Source organism: Malurus melanocephalus, unplaced genomic scaffold (assembly GCF_030028575.1).
Source record: "Malurus melanocephalus ecotype Western Australia unplaced genomic scaffold, MMel_1.1 scaffold_30, whole genome shotgun sequence".
Classification (NCBI taxonomy): domain Eukaryota; kingdom Metazoa; phylum Chordata; class Aves; order Passeriformes; family Maluridae; genus Malurus; species Malurus melanocephalus.
Window position 1 is genome coordinate 1,547,389 of NW_026623262.1, and position 16,606 is coordinate 1,563,994.

The 16,606-nt window shown below is 39.6% G+C and overlaps 1 protein-coding gene across 1 annotated transcript in view; it reads left to right on the forward strand.

The window, feature by feature from the left end:
- The window catches only part of MTX2 (metaxin 2), a 35,000-nt gene extending 22,440 nt beyond the window's left edge, over window positions 1–12,560 (forward strand). The window contains 7 exon segments of the mRNA XM_057363706.1: window positions 4,152–4,224; window positions 7,215–7,291; window positions 8,011–8,103; window positions 8,802–8,840; window positions 9,242–9,367; window positions 9,994–10,067; window positions 12,051–12,560. Coding sequence (XP_057219689.1) covers window positions 4,152–4,224; window positions 7,215–7,291; window positions 8,011–8,103; window positions 8,802–8,840; window positions 9,242–9,367; window positions 9,994–10,067; window positions 12,051–12,261 — 693 coding nt within the window. The 3' untranslated portion in view covers window positions 12,262–12,560.
- The last annotated feature ends 4,046 nt before the right edge of the window (window positions 12,561–16,606 follow it).

The window sequence follows — 16,606 nt, forward strand, 5'->3', positions numbered from 1 at the left end:
GTGTTCCATGGCATCTTTTATTGGAATTGGAAGCCACAGTGGTCTGATACCATCTGCACACCAAATGTGCTGGTTCTTGATTTTCTACATGAGTGGTCAGAAAGGGAACAAATCCTCCCTTGATCTCTGGGCTAAAGCATTTAATGAGGTAAAGTCTCAGAGAAATTGGTGCTTTGTCCTATATTCTCTCTCTAGGATTTCTTTGATCTGTGCCGATTTCAACTATTTTGTTAACRGTTTATGCTGCTTATTGTCTAACATCAGTTATTGTCTAATATCTAGCATATCTAGTTGAATGCATAAGAAAAAAAATGAGATTTTCTGGCAGTGGATATTTATAGGAATGCATTAGTCATGATCCTTGTCCATTTTTTTTCTAAAAGAAACGGTAATTTCCATAAATATGGAATGCATTCACTGTGCTTCAGAAGTCAAAACCAACTGTTAATGCTAATAATTTCCAAAGCCTGTCAGTTGCATCAATGAAAGAATGTAAGTACTCATAGTAATGCAAATTGCAAGGCTTAGTTCTTAGGCTCAGCSCTCCTAGTTTGGGGTAATGCTCTCTTCTGTTACTGTTCACATGAATTTKTTAGTTGACTTGAAGGGTGTCCAGTGGACCATTAGATTAAACTGAAGCAAGACGTAGATACTGGGCTACTTCTCTAGTTAATGATTAAGCAGTGGAGATCCAATAAGGATTAAATTTGTCATATATTGTGGACCTCTKCTTCATTTTCCTGCAGAAATTGAAACAGGTCATGCTTCGGATACAAGTAACAGCTCAACATACTGGTCTTTTCATTCCTGGGCTTTTATCTTTTTAAAGATACAGTAGCAGGGGTTTTAAAAATGTTATTTTCTTAGGTTATACTATTAATATTACATACTGTATTACATATTTATGTTTCTTTCATCACTCATAGAACCAATCCTAAATATAGCCCAAGGCTGGAGTGGAACATGTCTTGGCATGGGGATGCTGAAGGGGATTGCTGAAACAAGCCTTGTAAAGCTGCGGAAGGGGCAGCTCCAGTAGTCAGTGGTTAGTGGTTTCAGAACCTCACAGGAAGACTGATGTGGTAAATGCAGAACTTGATGGGTTTATCCAGTTTTAAGGCTGAATTATTCTTCAGTTACTCAGCCTCAGTCCTGGTGTCCCATTTAACGAAGCATTTGTCAGAACTGAAGATAACTATTCCAAGGAAGTTGTCTCAGGTTTTTGGTTTGGTGTTTATTTCAGGGTCTTCTTATAATTTTTTTTCTTTTTGATTTTTTTAACTGAGGGTAGACTGAATGATTTCTAACATTACTAGAATCTGTGCTCTATTATGAAGAGTAGCAAACATTKTTATGTAGTTAATATTTATATCCACAGTAGAGCTCAAATCTAGTTCATCCTTATCTCTCTTCTTTTCTTTGCAAAGTTCAAAAAGGCACATGGACCCGGTGTGTTTGCATTTCTGAAATTACAAAATGTCAACATATTCTCAATCYCCTTTGTACTAGGCCAGAGGCTGAGGTGGAATTTTCCTTCCAGTRTAATAAGATTTGATATTCCTTGGTCTGTGGATGTTTATTGAGGAGAAGGAGAGAAAGAAAGGTTAGATTGCATGAAAACTAGTGTACCTTTTTTAAACAGAAAAGGTTTTCAGTCACACGCTATTTTTTGTAGAAAGCTCATGCTATAGTGTATGGACAATACAGTGTACAGTAGGCAATAATCTGCTGAAGCAACTCCTGTAACCTAAGTGTTCTGTGCAARCATGTCTCGTTTTTGATATGCTGATACAATAAAGTAAAAATAATTCTCTGACACACGTTCTTTTGCTCGAATATGTCTCTGCACTTGCAAGCTTTTCACTTATTCATGTGTTGCMCTAACTCCAGTACTGTTCAGACTTTTTACTTCTAAACTTGCWCTCTGAATAGTATACGTCAGTTACAAAATTAATCTCTGCAGAATTGCAGAGTTAATTTAGTGTCTTACTGTGAAAGAAGTTAATTTGGTATGCCTAGACCAATTATGAAATCCTTTGGAGCTATTGTTTGGTGACATCTGTTCCACTGCAGTACAGTATTGTAAAAAATATGGTGTTAGCTACTGTTAGAGCTTTCAGAMGAATGAAGTCTGTATATCAGTTGAGTTGGTGTATATTTCTGGTGTCCAGCAGAGGCATAATAGCATGTATGTAATCTAAACCAAAGTCTAYGTTCTTGTCTCTTAACTGTTTCTGAAGAGGTTGCATAAGGAAGCCCCAGTTTGGGCAGAGGACATGAGGCATGTAACAGCAGCTGGAGCAGCATGGACATTGCCAGGTCCTGCAGAGCCTGCAGGCAAAGGAAGAGATCTAGGACTGAGACAGACCAATGCTTTAAATTACTTAYATTACTGAAGAATTAGTCCTTTGGGTATTCTTACTGTTTGCATATAGTTTGTGGTGCCAAGATGGCAAAATCCTCAATTTTTGATGTATTCTGATGGGAGCACAGACTTGGTAAGTGACACGCTGTCAAATGTGGCCAGTGGCTTGTATTTTCTTTGTGTGATGGCTGCCTCCTTAAGCAGTTATAGGGGGTTCTCTTTGGGATGAAACATTCTGGAGACCAGTATTTTTGCTTTGATAGTGCARGACCTGAAGTATCTGGCTTATGTTGACCATGATTTCTGCCCTCTCCTTATATATCTGTGTGTATGTGTATGTATATAGTAATTGGCTCCCTAGCAGGGCTTTAAGTTAGTTAGGCTGAGAAAGTCAAAAATGTAGAAATCCACATTTCTGGTGTACTTTGTAGAGCCTTCACAGTTCTCAGGTGGGCTCTTGTCAGCTGTGATRAATGTTTTGTGTAGCAGTTTGTGACCCTAGTTTCTTTATGTTGAGATTCAGATTTGAGTTACATAATCTTAAGTGTGCGAGAGTCAAATGTCATAATAGACGGTGCATTTCTTCAGTTTGGTGGGAAAAGGACCAAAGCTTTTGGCTTTTTTYYYCCCTGGATTGGGCTGGAGTTTGGAAATAAAAGCCCTGAAGAGCACAGGTGAGAAGAGAGGAGCTGTTGGGGTTATTTCGATTTTCTTGATGCTACAGAAGCCACCAAGTTAGGAACAGGGCTGATGTCAGTGTTGGTTCATGACTTAAGGTCTCATTTGGTGCAGAGATGAGCAAATTTCAAGGTTTAGGTTGCTTTCATGTCTGTGATTAGAGTCTGAGCAGCTGAAGTTGTGAGAGTGTGGTTTACTGCCAGATCCTCAATCTGAAGAGCAGGGAGGAGGTTTGTGTAGAAAGTGCGGTGTTGCAGCAGCATTTTTCTTCAAGGTGGGAGCCTTGTTGTTGTCRGCCTATTTTACCTCAAGTCACAGTGTATAAATAGACAATAGAAAAATTTTGGGGCTGGTCTAATTGCAGAGACAAAATGAATGTTAGGACTTAGCTGAGTTGTGAGAGCCTCCAGAGATTTAAGAGATTCCTTATTTGCTGTGTTATGTCGAAAATGCAAGTACTTTTCTTTGATATTTTGGAATTTCAACAGAAACAGCCTATGGATGTTGTGGTAGTGCTGACAGAAATCGTTATCCTTCTGAGAAGGCTTTGAATCTAAGAACACAGAAGGAAAAGTTAAATTGAGTGCTTGTGCTTTTCATGAATCCCATAAATTAAAATGAATACTTTGTCCCAAACCAGACTTGTGCTGTGATGGTACCTGGCAGCTATTGTAATTATAGTATGGAAGGTGCCATATGTGTTTGCCATGTTAGACAACAAGAGCTTGATTAGCCAGCTTTAGCCAGAAGAAATGACTACTGTGGTTTTCAAAAGGGACAAAATGTCACTCGATTTTGTACAGCCACAGCACTAATTGTGTCTGTCAGATACTGACTGCTTCTTTGCCCATCTTGAAAAAGCAGTAAAAATAGATGAAACTGCATTAGAAGAGTTCCAGTCAGTGATTGAATGATAAACAGTTGTCTAATGAAGTTAAGCCCCTTTGTTTTTCTTTTACATATCCTTCTTCTTTCTCCCTAAAAACAATACACGAGGAGCTTCATAAGTGTGTGCTAGGAACTGGTTAACACAGCCAAATGTATTGARAACACCACATTTGCTTGCCACTGGTGTATTAATGCTTTTCAAATGCGACTTTGTTTCCAGGCCTTTTTGCAAATGTGCAATCTACCAGTCCGGGTGATTTGCAGGGCAAACGCTGAGTACATGTCCCCATCTGGTAAGTGTGGCCTTCATTTAGATTACTGTGTTATACCTCCATTTTGATACCATGGCAACTACGCCTTGTCTTGCTGATAGCAGTCGGGCAGTGCTGCTGTGTGTGGGTTGCCTTTCCCCCTCCTCTCCAGTGCAGTTTCTCCTGTGCAAACAATCAAAACAGTGAAATGCAGAATRACATAGGCCTGCGACTGCAGTACCTGTGTAAAGTGTTCAGACAGTTCTGTGCCTGGTGGAAACCTCCTCTCAAATGTCCTGAAGCAGAAGGACATTTATGTCCAAAAGTGGCTTTATTCTGCATCCAGGGAATATTCCCAGAAATGCTGTAATGTTTTGATGTTGCTGGAGGGAAGCGATACCAGAGAAAGGTTCTCTTTTGTTACCCTGTCTGGGAGTTGATTACCAGGATATTGGTACAGGAGACCAAAGGGTGCRTTGTCACTCTTAAGGGTGACAGGTGATTTTAAATCTTCCTCAGATCCATGAGGCTGTCTGGGAAAAAATGCAAACATACCACCAAAAAGTCAAGTATTAAAGGGTGGACAGCCTACCTTTTGTTGGAGGTCACTGCCTAAAAATGCCATAGATCAGTTTCAGAAGCTTGCCTAAAAATCAGAAAGAAATACTGAACTCAGGGTGCAGAAGTCCAGTGATCCTCACACTCTCTCCCAGATTTTTGTTGTGTGAGGAGTTACATATTTACTGATTAACTGGCTCTGGCTGGTGACTGCCATATAGAACTGCCTGTCAGTATCCGTCTGCCAGCCATAGGGGTTCTATTGCTGCTGTTGATATTTTTCGTTAAAGCATGAAATGAGACTATTTAAAAAAAAAAACAAACAAAAATAACAGTTGCTTGGCAGGAGTGAAAAACCAGCAAAATAAGCAGGTATATGAATTATTTGTTTGTAAATAGAGCTTTGAAATGCTGAATTCAGGCACACAGGAGCATCTTGCRTGTGCAGGACTAGGACTAGAAATTACATGCCATGGCTTCTCTGCCATTCCCACCTCGTGTCCACACTTGTTGGCATCTGATGATGTAATTTGGGTCTGAACATTTCCTTCTTCTAAGAACAAGGAGCACAAAAGGGAAAATGATAATGCTTCTATTTTAAATACAGGCAGAATGACCTGTATTCTTTTTGCCCTTACTCCTAGAATCCTGTATTATTTTTATTCACTTGCCTCATTTCCTTTATTTATATTGTTTTAATGATAATTCAGAGAAGGTTTTCATTTGTTCCCATTTCTCTCCCCACCRCCCCTGTCTCACAGCAGCAGACAAAGATCTGCATCTCATCATTTTTGAGGAAAGGTTATTTATCTCGTAGTCATTGCAGTGATGAAACCCATTCAGTGGGAGTCAGAAGTATGGTATCAAAGGACTGTCCTAGTACATGAAGCACAGTCTGAAACCACTAAAGTCTGCAGCACAGCAGTCTGTGTTTCCTTCTGCAATGTGCAGTGTGTGGATGCAGATGAAGCCTTTGTTGGTGTGATGCATTTATTTATTACCCTTAGGCCAGTGAGAAGTGATGCTCATGGTAAAAACCCTGCCTGAATCTGGTGTTAGTATGAACAGAGTTTGAGCTGGGCTGGACAATAGTTGTGTTTCAGTGAAAAGAATGAATGTATTGCTAATAACATATTTGGAGTCAAGCTATCCTGTCCTTTGAGCTTTGTGTTGAGAGTGGAGTTTGCACATGAGGAGACGCAGGAAAGTCCCTGTCCCCTACGTGGGTAGCTCATTTACTGCCTTAGGAGTGAAGAGAGRACATTTTCAGTACTACAAAACGTCCCTCATTTACCTCCATTTTATGCATCATGTAAATAATCCTAAAAGATTTAGTCTTAAATATAATAGTGATGTCTGTCAGTTGCACTAAAAGATTTGCAGGAAAAGCAACCTGATTAGGATGGTTTGGAGCAGGAGCTCTCAGCTTCAAGTTGAGGGCTGGGAGAAGGGGCATAGGGCAACTTCTGTCTTGCTTCATGCTTTATTGTCAGTACAGGGCTTTCTCTTGTATCTGCCTGCCTTAAAACTTTGGCTCAGTTTTGTGTGTAAGAAAAGTTACCAAGCACAGAAGGTGGTAAGTGCAGGCTCGGAAGCCCTTTGCAACCCCACCAACTCCACCAGTGACCCCATCATTTCCCAGTCTCCTTTTGAGGACAGGCTCATTTTAGCCCTGCTCTCCACTGGATTCTCAGGGCTTAGCCTCATAGACTGAATGTTAAGGCTTGCTAGTATTAAGCTTTAACCCCATTTTACTTCCATGATTATGGAGAAGCACATTCCCTCTCCCAGGGCCCCTGAAATCTGTGAGTCTCATACTGAGAACCTCTTTCTGACCCTAGGACCGTGGGGCCTCACAATTGCCAGCTCACAAATAGAAAGTGGAGACAGGGGCAGCCAACAGGAGYTGGCTGGCCCTGTTGCTGGAAGTCTGAGGGACTGGAGGAGGTGGAAGAGTCAAGCCCCTGCCTTGCTGAGTGCATGTTTGCACTTCCCTCTGCTTGCTTTCCTGGGCACAGTGCCACRTCTTCCATTCAGCAAACCTTTCCCCACCACTGGGTTAGGAGGAATGGTGGGAATGCATTGTGTCATAAAACTTTCAGGCAAGGAAGGGTTCTGTCTGCTTTCCTGGGATTTCCCATCTATACTTCAAAGAAACAGTGAGTTAAGTCTTTCCAGCAAGGCAAAATCCATTGTTAGAAAACAGGTCAATAGATCTCGCTCAATGACTGAAATACACAACTGCAAGTATCATATGTAGAAGAGTTTCAGGAGGAGGAAGATCAGGAGGAAAATATTTGTTATTGCAAGTGTTTGCTGGGTGAGTTATGTGTGAGCTTTATCTGTGTTCATCTGAAAAAGCCCAGACGCTGATGTTCAGGAATACCTGCAATATTTAATTGCTTTGAAAATAGTATTTTTTTTTTTTTACAGTTTAAAAAACCTCTCACTGCAATACATTTCTCCTTTTACAGGCAAAGTACCCTTTATTCATGTGGGAAATCAAGTAGTGTCTGAACTTGGGCCCATAGTCCAGTTTGTAAAAGCCAAGGTAATTGTTCTTATTAATTAGTGAATGTTAATCCTGCTTGGCATTGTGCTGATTTAGTGTGCTTTTCTGGAATGTTACTGAGTTTGTTAGAAGAGTCTAGGAATCTAGTGCTGTTTTGAAAGAAAGGTATCCTGGAATAGGAGTTTGTGAGGTGAAAATGTTTTTCTTTGTCATTTCCTCAAATTATGCAAGTAAATTCTGTGCAGAATAGMTGCATACTAGTGCCAGTTTCTGAGACTGTTTTTCTACATGTTTTGTCTCTGGGTCTCAGTGGTCTTAAACCCAGAACTGACYRTTTGAAATCCTGAAGTGTCAGATAYTGTTCAAATTTGCCTTTATTCTCTCACCCCCTGGCCATGTTTTCATTAAGAAGTTGAATCTGTATCACAGATGTAAATTTGTGTTTACCTCTTGCCRGAGAGGTACACTAAACAGAAGACTGTGTGCTCCAAGTGTGTTCATCTATAACAGATAATAGTCTAAATTTCTTGTAGATTAGTTAAAATTTCTTACAGATTAGATTAGTTACATTATGATGATTTGGTTTTAATCCTAAAGGATACTGTATGTAAAAATTTCGTATGCAATTTGTTATCGAACTATGTAACAGATTCGGACCTGAGCCAAAGCTCACTGACTTTAAAGGTCTTTGGGTCATATGTTGCTGAATATTCCAATACCCGTTCTTACATGTGTGTCTTTTTTCTTTTCCCCTTTAGGGCCATTCTCTCAGTGATGGATTGGATGAAGTCCAAAAAGCTGAGATGAAAGCCTACATGGAACTGGTCAATAATATGCTCTTGACAGCAGAGGTATAGCAAACCCTAGTAACTCCATACACTTACATAAGTGACTGTAGGCAAGAAAACTTGAGGAATTTTTCCCCATAGTGGAAATACTGCTGTTCTTAGATTAGGTTGTCAACTTTTGAGGTGAAAGGAGATAGGAATGAATTCTCCTACACTGTGGATTACTTCCTGACACATTCCTGTAGCCATGTGTGACTCCCTCACCTATCTGAAGGGTGTCACACAGCTGTAGCAGTAACTGACTGGAAGATGCCAGTGGTTCCTGGGTTCTACCCCAACCCCTAGCTGGCCAGGCTGAAACTGTCCCCATGTGCACGCTGTGCAGGAGGGGAGGAGGCTCTTCAGTGTGTGTGTCTGGGGCCAGACCAGGTGGTGGAGTCCCAGCGTTGAGCAGTTTTGGAAGCGCTGGGAAGATTCAGGTGGCTGAGGAGCTGAGGGCTGTCACCTGTACCTTGAGTGGGGTGTGCTGTGGGCAGTAGGAGCAGGCCTTTGGTCTCAGCTTGGTTTTGGTACTCGTGAAATCAGAACTAGCAACTGGGCTTTTGCCTTCCAGTTTTAATTTCTTTTGTACATTCAAAGGTCTAAGAGAAGAAATGAAATGGAAATTTTAATCTAATGTAGAAAATTCTACTAGTGAAAAATGATTGTCTCTGTATTCTCCTTTATTAGGAAGTTTTAGTAAGTGTTCTTTCTTTTCCTAGCTCTATCTCCAGTGGTGTGATGATGTTACAGTAGAGGAGGTGAGTGGTTCCGCAGCATTTATCTTAATTAAAATTTAATGAGAAAACACTTTTGCTCACAACTGCAAATCCCTACTCATAAATGAAACATGGGGGTTTATACCATTACTGATAAAGTCTTTTCACTTTAATTTCACTTGCATACACATTTTAGGGAAGCTGTATTACTGGAGGGAGCTGACTGAAGAACAGATACAGGTTTTGTATATGTTTCTGAAATAATAGCTTTAAATAGTTAATGCTGCAAACTACGGATTCTGTGCAAATAGTTGCAGCATGCACACAACTGTCTTTCTCTTCTACGGCTCCCTTTCTGAAAGAAATGTTTAAATATTAGCTGTTTCGTTCAAGAGGTCTCTGTATTTTATTATAACATAGCACCTTTCTGTTTTTAAACAAAGATTACTCACCCAAGGTATGGCTCTCCTTATCCGTGGCCTCTGAACCGCATTTTGTCCTATCAGAAGCAGTGGGAGGTCAGGCGAAAGATGAAAGCTATTGGATGGGCTGGAAAGACACTTGAACAGGTCAGAATGAAAAGTGAACCTTATTTTTATACCCTGTTTTCCTTTTGCTTTATTTTTCTCTTTTTTTTTTTTTTTTTTTAATAGGCTTCAGACAATATCCTGCCTCTGCCACAGATGTAGTAAAATGTATATTCTTAAAACATTAAAACATTATCTGGAGTTAGGTATTTGCCTTCAGCAGCAATAAATCTTAAATTCTGTGCAACCTGATGGGGTGGAAGGAAGGATGTTTTGCCACAAGTGTACAGCTCTGTCAGTGTTAGCTTAGGCCGTAGTCCTGAAAATAGGTTGTAAGTTCTGTGCCCCACTTCCTGTATGATGCTAATAGGCTCTCTTTGTGGGATTGTGGCAGCTTGTGGGGTTTRAGTCTGTACCTTTCATTAAGCTTAGTTATAAATATTATGGGAAGCACTTAATCTGAATTGCCTTACATCAAATGTTAGATTAAGTAACACTTARCTACCTGCCCACTGTGTAGGTTTGACTGACTTCAACAGCTTTTGATATTCCAAAATGTTACATTCCTTGTTCCTACTGTCGGTGCAAATAAAATAAGGAGGTTATTTCTTGCAATATGGTGTTATTTCCTGACAATATGAATCTTTCTTTCTTGTGTGTTTTGATAGGTGCTTGAAGATGTAGATCAGTGCTGTCATGCTCTCTCCCAGAGATTAGGAACACAACCATATTTCTTCAACAAGTAAGTTACTCTATTGAAATAYTGCATCCAGTAATATGAGATACAGATGTATACCCATATACGTATAAATTTATATATATAAAATTCCTGKTTTATTTTCATGTTGTGTAATTATTGCAAAGATACAAATGTGTGACTAGAATCTAAACATGAAATTTCAGGAATAAGTATTTAAAGATTTTAAAGGGAAAGTTTCTGTAAATTTATTGTATTTATGATAYAGTTTTACTCCTGCGTGTGTTCTCTACAGATTCTATGACAACTTACGTAGGTAGGCTGCAAATGTACATTTTAATGCATTTAGTTTCTTATTAAAAATTATACATTTAAAGCTTTACTTGTATTTCTTGGGTAACATTCTCTATTAGAGGCGTGAATCTTCATTGTGCTAAGCCTGATCAGGACAATTTGTCTTAATGCCAGGAGCAGTTTTGAATGAAGTGAATTAGCATGAGGGTGCCTGTGAGTTCTAAGAACTGGGGGAGAAACTGGCTAGTCCACAAAGAACCAGATGCAAAGTGAAAACCAAGATTTACATTGCCAGGAGAGAAAAAAGAAATTACCTGACCTCCATGGGACGTCATCTGCTCTTACTAGTTTCTTTCAATTGCAAAATGCTATTTTAATTTTTTTTTCTCTCTAATAATTCAATATTTTTGAAATGTTACCTACTTAAATAACATCACATTAGCTCCCTCTTGTCTCCTGTGATAGATCAGCCTAGAAGTGCTCAGGTCTGGATTTCAGTTTATTACATTCAGATGAGGAAATGTCTTCAAATGGCAGCATTTGGTTACTTTTCTGCACTATGTCTTTACCCCTTAATCTGTCTTTACCCCTTAATCTGTTCCAAGCTGAAACTATTTGGGTAATGCTAATTCAGAGGATACAGAAATATGCCTTATAGAAGACAATTTTAAATTGCATTTTCTCCTACAATTATTAAACATAGTATCTCCTAAATTTTCTTTCTTTATTTCTAAAGAATTGTGACTTGGGGGTTTTGTGTTGGTTKGTTGTTAGCCAGGCTTTTTTGGCACAGTTTCAACCCTTAAACTTTTTAGCTGTCTGAAATATTACTAAAAAGTATGTGGTTTTAGCCCAGTGTTTCTCAGTCTGTGACTTTTGGAAATCTTTGGGAAGTGAATAAGAAAAGCAGCCTGTTGCTGACAGATTAAGTTTGTTATACAAGGTTATAATATCTCCATAGCTCCACTGGAGAGTGCTTAGTGATCCACAAATAAAAAGGCAGAATATGTTATCAGTTGGGAAAGCTTCATGCTGTGTACCTTGAATACTAGTAAACAGGGATTCTGAAGTTATTAATATATTTCAAGAAAAAAAATTACTTACACATGGACTATTATATATATACATGGACTACTTAAAGGTCCAAGGTGACAATTTAGATGGGTCATACCTAAAATAAGGTAGGACTGCAAACATCCCCAAAATATCTGTTTTCTTCTGTGTAGTCCCCTTTCAGAAAAGAGATGTTTCCAGCTCTACTACTATGRAACTCCTTTTCCTGTGGGTTGAATAGTTCCCAAATGTTGAAAAGCACAAAAAAAGGAATAGGAGTCTTAAGCTTCCACTCTCTCTTTTTTTTTTTTTTTAGCTTGTGAGATAATAATTGTTTTTTTCAATACACATTTGCAGAAGAAAAAGAACCCCAAAACACCTGATAAGCATTTGCCCTTGTTACAGGACTAAAAGGTGGAGAATTGTTTGAAACTAGATCAGTAACTCCTTCTGATTATTTYCACATTTCCAAGCTCTGTAAAGAAAGAAAATGCCATACTGAGACCAAGCAGGTTTCTTAGTATATTCTATAATTTTACTCAGTTTTGGTTTAGTGTTGCCTGATTTCATCTCAATACTTGATTGCATGGCCATATAAAGGTTACTCAGAACAGCAGGGTTTTCTTGATCAGGACTTGCCTTTCAAAATACCCATTCTTTTTTTTCTGTTTGTTTTTACAGACCAACTGAATTAGATGCTTTGGTGTTCGGACATCTGTTCACAATCCTTACTACTCAACTAATCACTGATGAACTCTCTGAAAAAGTGAAGAACTACAGTAATCTCACAGCCTTTTGTCGGCGAATAGAGCAGCAGTACTTTGGGGGTCAGGAGAAAGAGAGTCCTACACCTCCAGCCCCACCTGCCAAGAAGAAGTCCTTGCTGAGATAAGCGTGGTGCTTGGGGTGGATCACATTGCAGTTTTGGGTGTCTTAYTGTACAAGAAATTGAGAATGGAAATGTGTGGTAGCTTTTTGAAGCTGCCAAATCATTCTGGAGCAAGAAAAATGTTAAATACAGTTCTCGTGTTGTAGAATGTATTTGTGCACATTTAAGCTGACATGTCTGTATGAGCATTTCCATTTTAATAGCCTGTATGCTATTAAATAGTGAAGTGACATACTGTGAGTGACCTTGGAAAAATATTGTATCTGTTTCAATAAAATAAAACACTGAAAGTTGCTCTCTGATCTTTGTAAATGCTTTTCTTACTGAATTTAATGTCTGTGTGGGATCGTGAGTGGGATCCTGTTGATAGGACACTTGGAAGAAAGTTGCAAATTAGTTACAATTATTAGGCTGGGAATGAAAGGACTCATTAGAGATCTGAAAGTTTGCCTCAGCTAAAATTTATTCAAAAATTGGGTGAAAAAAAATGTCTTGGGGCTRTATAGCACACAACTTGTGATCTTAGCTCTTATTTTTGCGTCAAAGTAGCTTCTGGCTGTCATTCCTTCATCTTSTGCATCTTGTGTCTGCTTTTACTTCTTTCACTTTTAGTTTTTTGAYTATCATTTTTTTCTTCCTGTAATTTCCCAGTTTTAATCCTCAACTTGTCCTGCTGGTTATTTAAAAAAAAAATAATTTGCTAGGTAAGTGTCTGCCTCACTGTTTCCATTTCCAGTGTGCTCCTGAGCTTTGATGTACTAGATGTGGTTCTCACGGAAAAAGGACTTGCTGTGAGCCTGTGKCTGGCATGTCTCGTTCCTTCTGCCTCTGTGTTATCCTTGGTACATGTAACCACAATGATACAGAGGTAAACAAAGAAATATCGTTGTGGTGCTCCAAAAACACTGGCAACATGGAACTTTTCAAGGGACAGTTCTTGTGTGTGGGCAAGGAGTGGTCTGACTGGTGTTACTTCGAGTCCATTAAATGGTGCTGCTCCATTCTGCTTTGTCTGTCATACTTGATGCTTTTCCAAAAGCACCAGCAACTCCAGGAACATGGTGGTGGTAAAAACAAACCTTGTGCACTCAGGAAGTCATGGGCACAACTGGGAACCAGCTCAGGCTGTTTGGCTTGTTGGAAMCATTGTGTTTTCATACTGTAAAATACATTATTTTGCCTATATGCCTCAGTGTCAAAACACTTAATGGCTTGAACTGGTTACACAATGGTCATGAGGTTTTGGCTGCCATTTCCTTCTCTTAAAAGCTGAGCAGAAAGAGCTGCATGTCTTGGACTGGCCCGGATCTCCCATGTCTGAGGTTCCTGAACCACTCCTGCTTACTCCCTGCAATTGTGGGGGACTGCTTTTGCCAGCTGGACTGGAAAATTGRGCTGAATTCTTACTGCCTGTGTTTTGATACAAGAGTCCTAAGTCCTGCTGCAGACAAATCCACTAAGTAGCAGAGTGTAAGGGTGTCTTGGTCTTTCATCAAACCCCTATTGCACRGAGAGGTAAATTGCCCTTATCCTCATTTCAGTTGTAAAATTTCCCACATCTCTATGTTGAACACCTTTTCAAACTAAAGCCCAWCAGCTCTTGACTGCTTAGTGAGCATTTCCACTGTCAAAATGGGTAGTTGAGAACCCAGATATTTCTTTCAAACTTGCTTTTCTGCATTAATTCAACTGAAACAACTGGAAAAGAACTTGTTTTGTTGAGGYGGTGTTGGTTTGTGGTTTTTGTTTTTTTTTTCAAGTTTGGAAAGGATATTGTGATACATGCTACTTTGAGCACTCATAAGCACTACAGCTASCATGCCATGGTCATGGGGAAATCCTGTGTGAAAACTCAAGTATTTTAATCCAGAGTGATTAAACTGGTCTTTCATCTTTTTGCTATTTGCAGAGCACCATTCATGAAGAAAGATTTTAACCTACCTTCTGTTGTCTTAACAGTTCTGCTACCAGTAGACTGAACTACAGGTGTAATTTACTTAATGGATTTCTAAGCCTACCTATTAATTTTYATGCAGTTTGAGAAAGTGCAAGTGGGCATGTGTTCCTCCTCTTTCAAGGCTGYGGTGGCCATTAGCCACCTTGTAACCAAATTTCAGCAATTGCTTTGAAACAGTATTGAATGAAACTTTTTATATTTTGGTAAGGTGAGGCAGAGCAATCTCTGYTAATACACCACATTGAATGCTGAACAGCAAGGTTTGCAAATTTTTTGCAGTAATATACAGCGAGCTTTGTAACTTCAGAGTAGTAAAAAAACCCCGCAGAGCCATAGGCATTTACCTGCTTTGAATGTCTCATCTAGAAAATAAATGCTGTGGAATTGGCTCAAAGATACTGATCTCTTGCAAACAAAGTATGTGTAAATCCACCTGAGCTACTCAGACTCCACTTAAGGATACAGAGACAGGCAAATCACATCGAGTTTTCAATATTGAAGTGAGAGGACAAGAAGAGACTGAGCTCTCGAGTTACACTGAAGRTTCTGAAAGTTTAACCACTCTTCATTCCTTGTGTGTGACTCTGATAAGTTCATTTAAATGGAAAAAAGCATTCCWTACTTCCTTGACTGAGGAGGATTCTTTCTGTATGGAATGTTTGCTACAGGGCTGGTTTGTAGTTCAGGCTGCACCTCATTCTAGGCAATACCTAAATTTAGAAGGAAAATCTTGGCTTTGCTACCTGTATTGAAAATAGCTATTAAAATCCTAGCCAAAAGACATACTTTGTACTTCATAAATACCAGAAAGCATGATGCTTTTTTTAGTGACACTGGTAGCATGAGCAGTGCTGTGGAGCAGACTGGGCTGAGCTCCAAGGAGCAACACTCACTTGGTGAGCCATTCCTTAACTCCACGAAGCTTCAATCCTGCAGAGGACTCTTGTACTGATTGCTCCTGAAATGCTGTACACGGTTCAGGGAAAAGAATGAAAGGTTTTAACCACCAGCAGTAAAACAAGAGTGGAAAAAACCCCCAAACCAACCCAAACCCAATAGCCTTTCTAGCAAAGGGATTGAGCAAGGACGCTGACCTGCCTTCTCCAAGGCAAAGTTCTGAGGGTTTCCTGGTGGTCTGAGTGGCCCTTTAGTAGACAAGGCTGTTCATGTGCAGTCTGTKAGAAGTTTACTCTTGAGTTGTGGGTGTTTCTAAAAGATCTTTCATGGCTGAAGCACAACTGCTGCATCATAGGCAGAAGTCAGGCCAGGAAGGACTATGGTTTTTCACATAGCAGGACAGTGGAGATGATAATTTTCTTTCCTAGGTTTTCAGGCTCAAAAATACAAAGCAGCTACAGGCTATTTTGTAAGGAATGATAGCTGGAACTTCTAAAATTTACCCAAATTAAGACAAAAGTTAGGTTTCTAACAGAAAGAAAGTCAGGAACAACTGTAGCATGGATTATCATACACCTGAATATGAAATGCAGGAGTTACTCAACCAAAACAGCACACAAAGTCACAAAATCTCTCAGAATTACACGTGAATAGACATAACTGAATCTGAATTTGAGTACAAATCACTTGCCCATAGTGGTTTGCTTCTCATAGCCTTTTCATTCGAGAAATTTAAAGCTTCACAGACAGGTGCTCAAGTTGAACTAAATGCTCACGTTTGAAAGTAGCAGATACTTTCTTCTGATGAAGCTAAAACAATTGGGAAAGCTGTCTCCTGGTGAAGACAGGATTGCTCCTCCATTCCTAAAATGCTCTTTGGGATTGGAAAATGAACCTGGTCCTTGCTGGATTTTGGTGTCTGCTCCCATCAGAAATATGCACGGTGCCAATTCCAGATGYGAAGGTGTCGTTTGCCTGAGCAGCACAGCACCATACACACAGCAGATCTTGGATCCTGTGTGCCCTGTGCCACTGCAAGGACAGCACAGGAAAAGGAGMAATCACCCTGCTCCACCACAGGCTGTGGCAAACGCGCTGGGGGTTTGAAAGTGGCCAGGATCTCTGCCACTGGCTAATTTACAGGATTGGATCATTGTTTCCACTGACAGTCCTTCCTGATCTGGTTTTCCTGTCCGTTTCTGAAGAAAGTTCTCCTTGACTGGGTAGTCTTCCGATGCTGCATTTTATGATGTGATGAGATTTTGAAAGAGACATGTGAAGGGGCTCTGGTGGGAGCAGCTTTTGCTAGGATCTATCATTTTTTACATGAGTTATAAAAAATTTAGTATTGAGTGGTGTTAATGGGATATTAATCTGCTGTTTTCTCTGTGTTTTGTTTTATTTCTCCTTTTCCTCCCCAGGGAAAGAAAAATAACCTGGTAATCTCCTGCCTCTCAAATGTACTTAAAGCTCAGTGTTGTGGAAAAAAAGAGG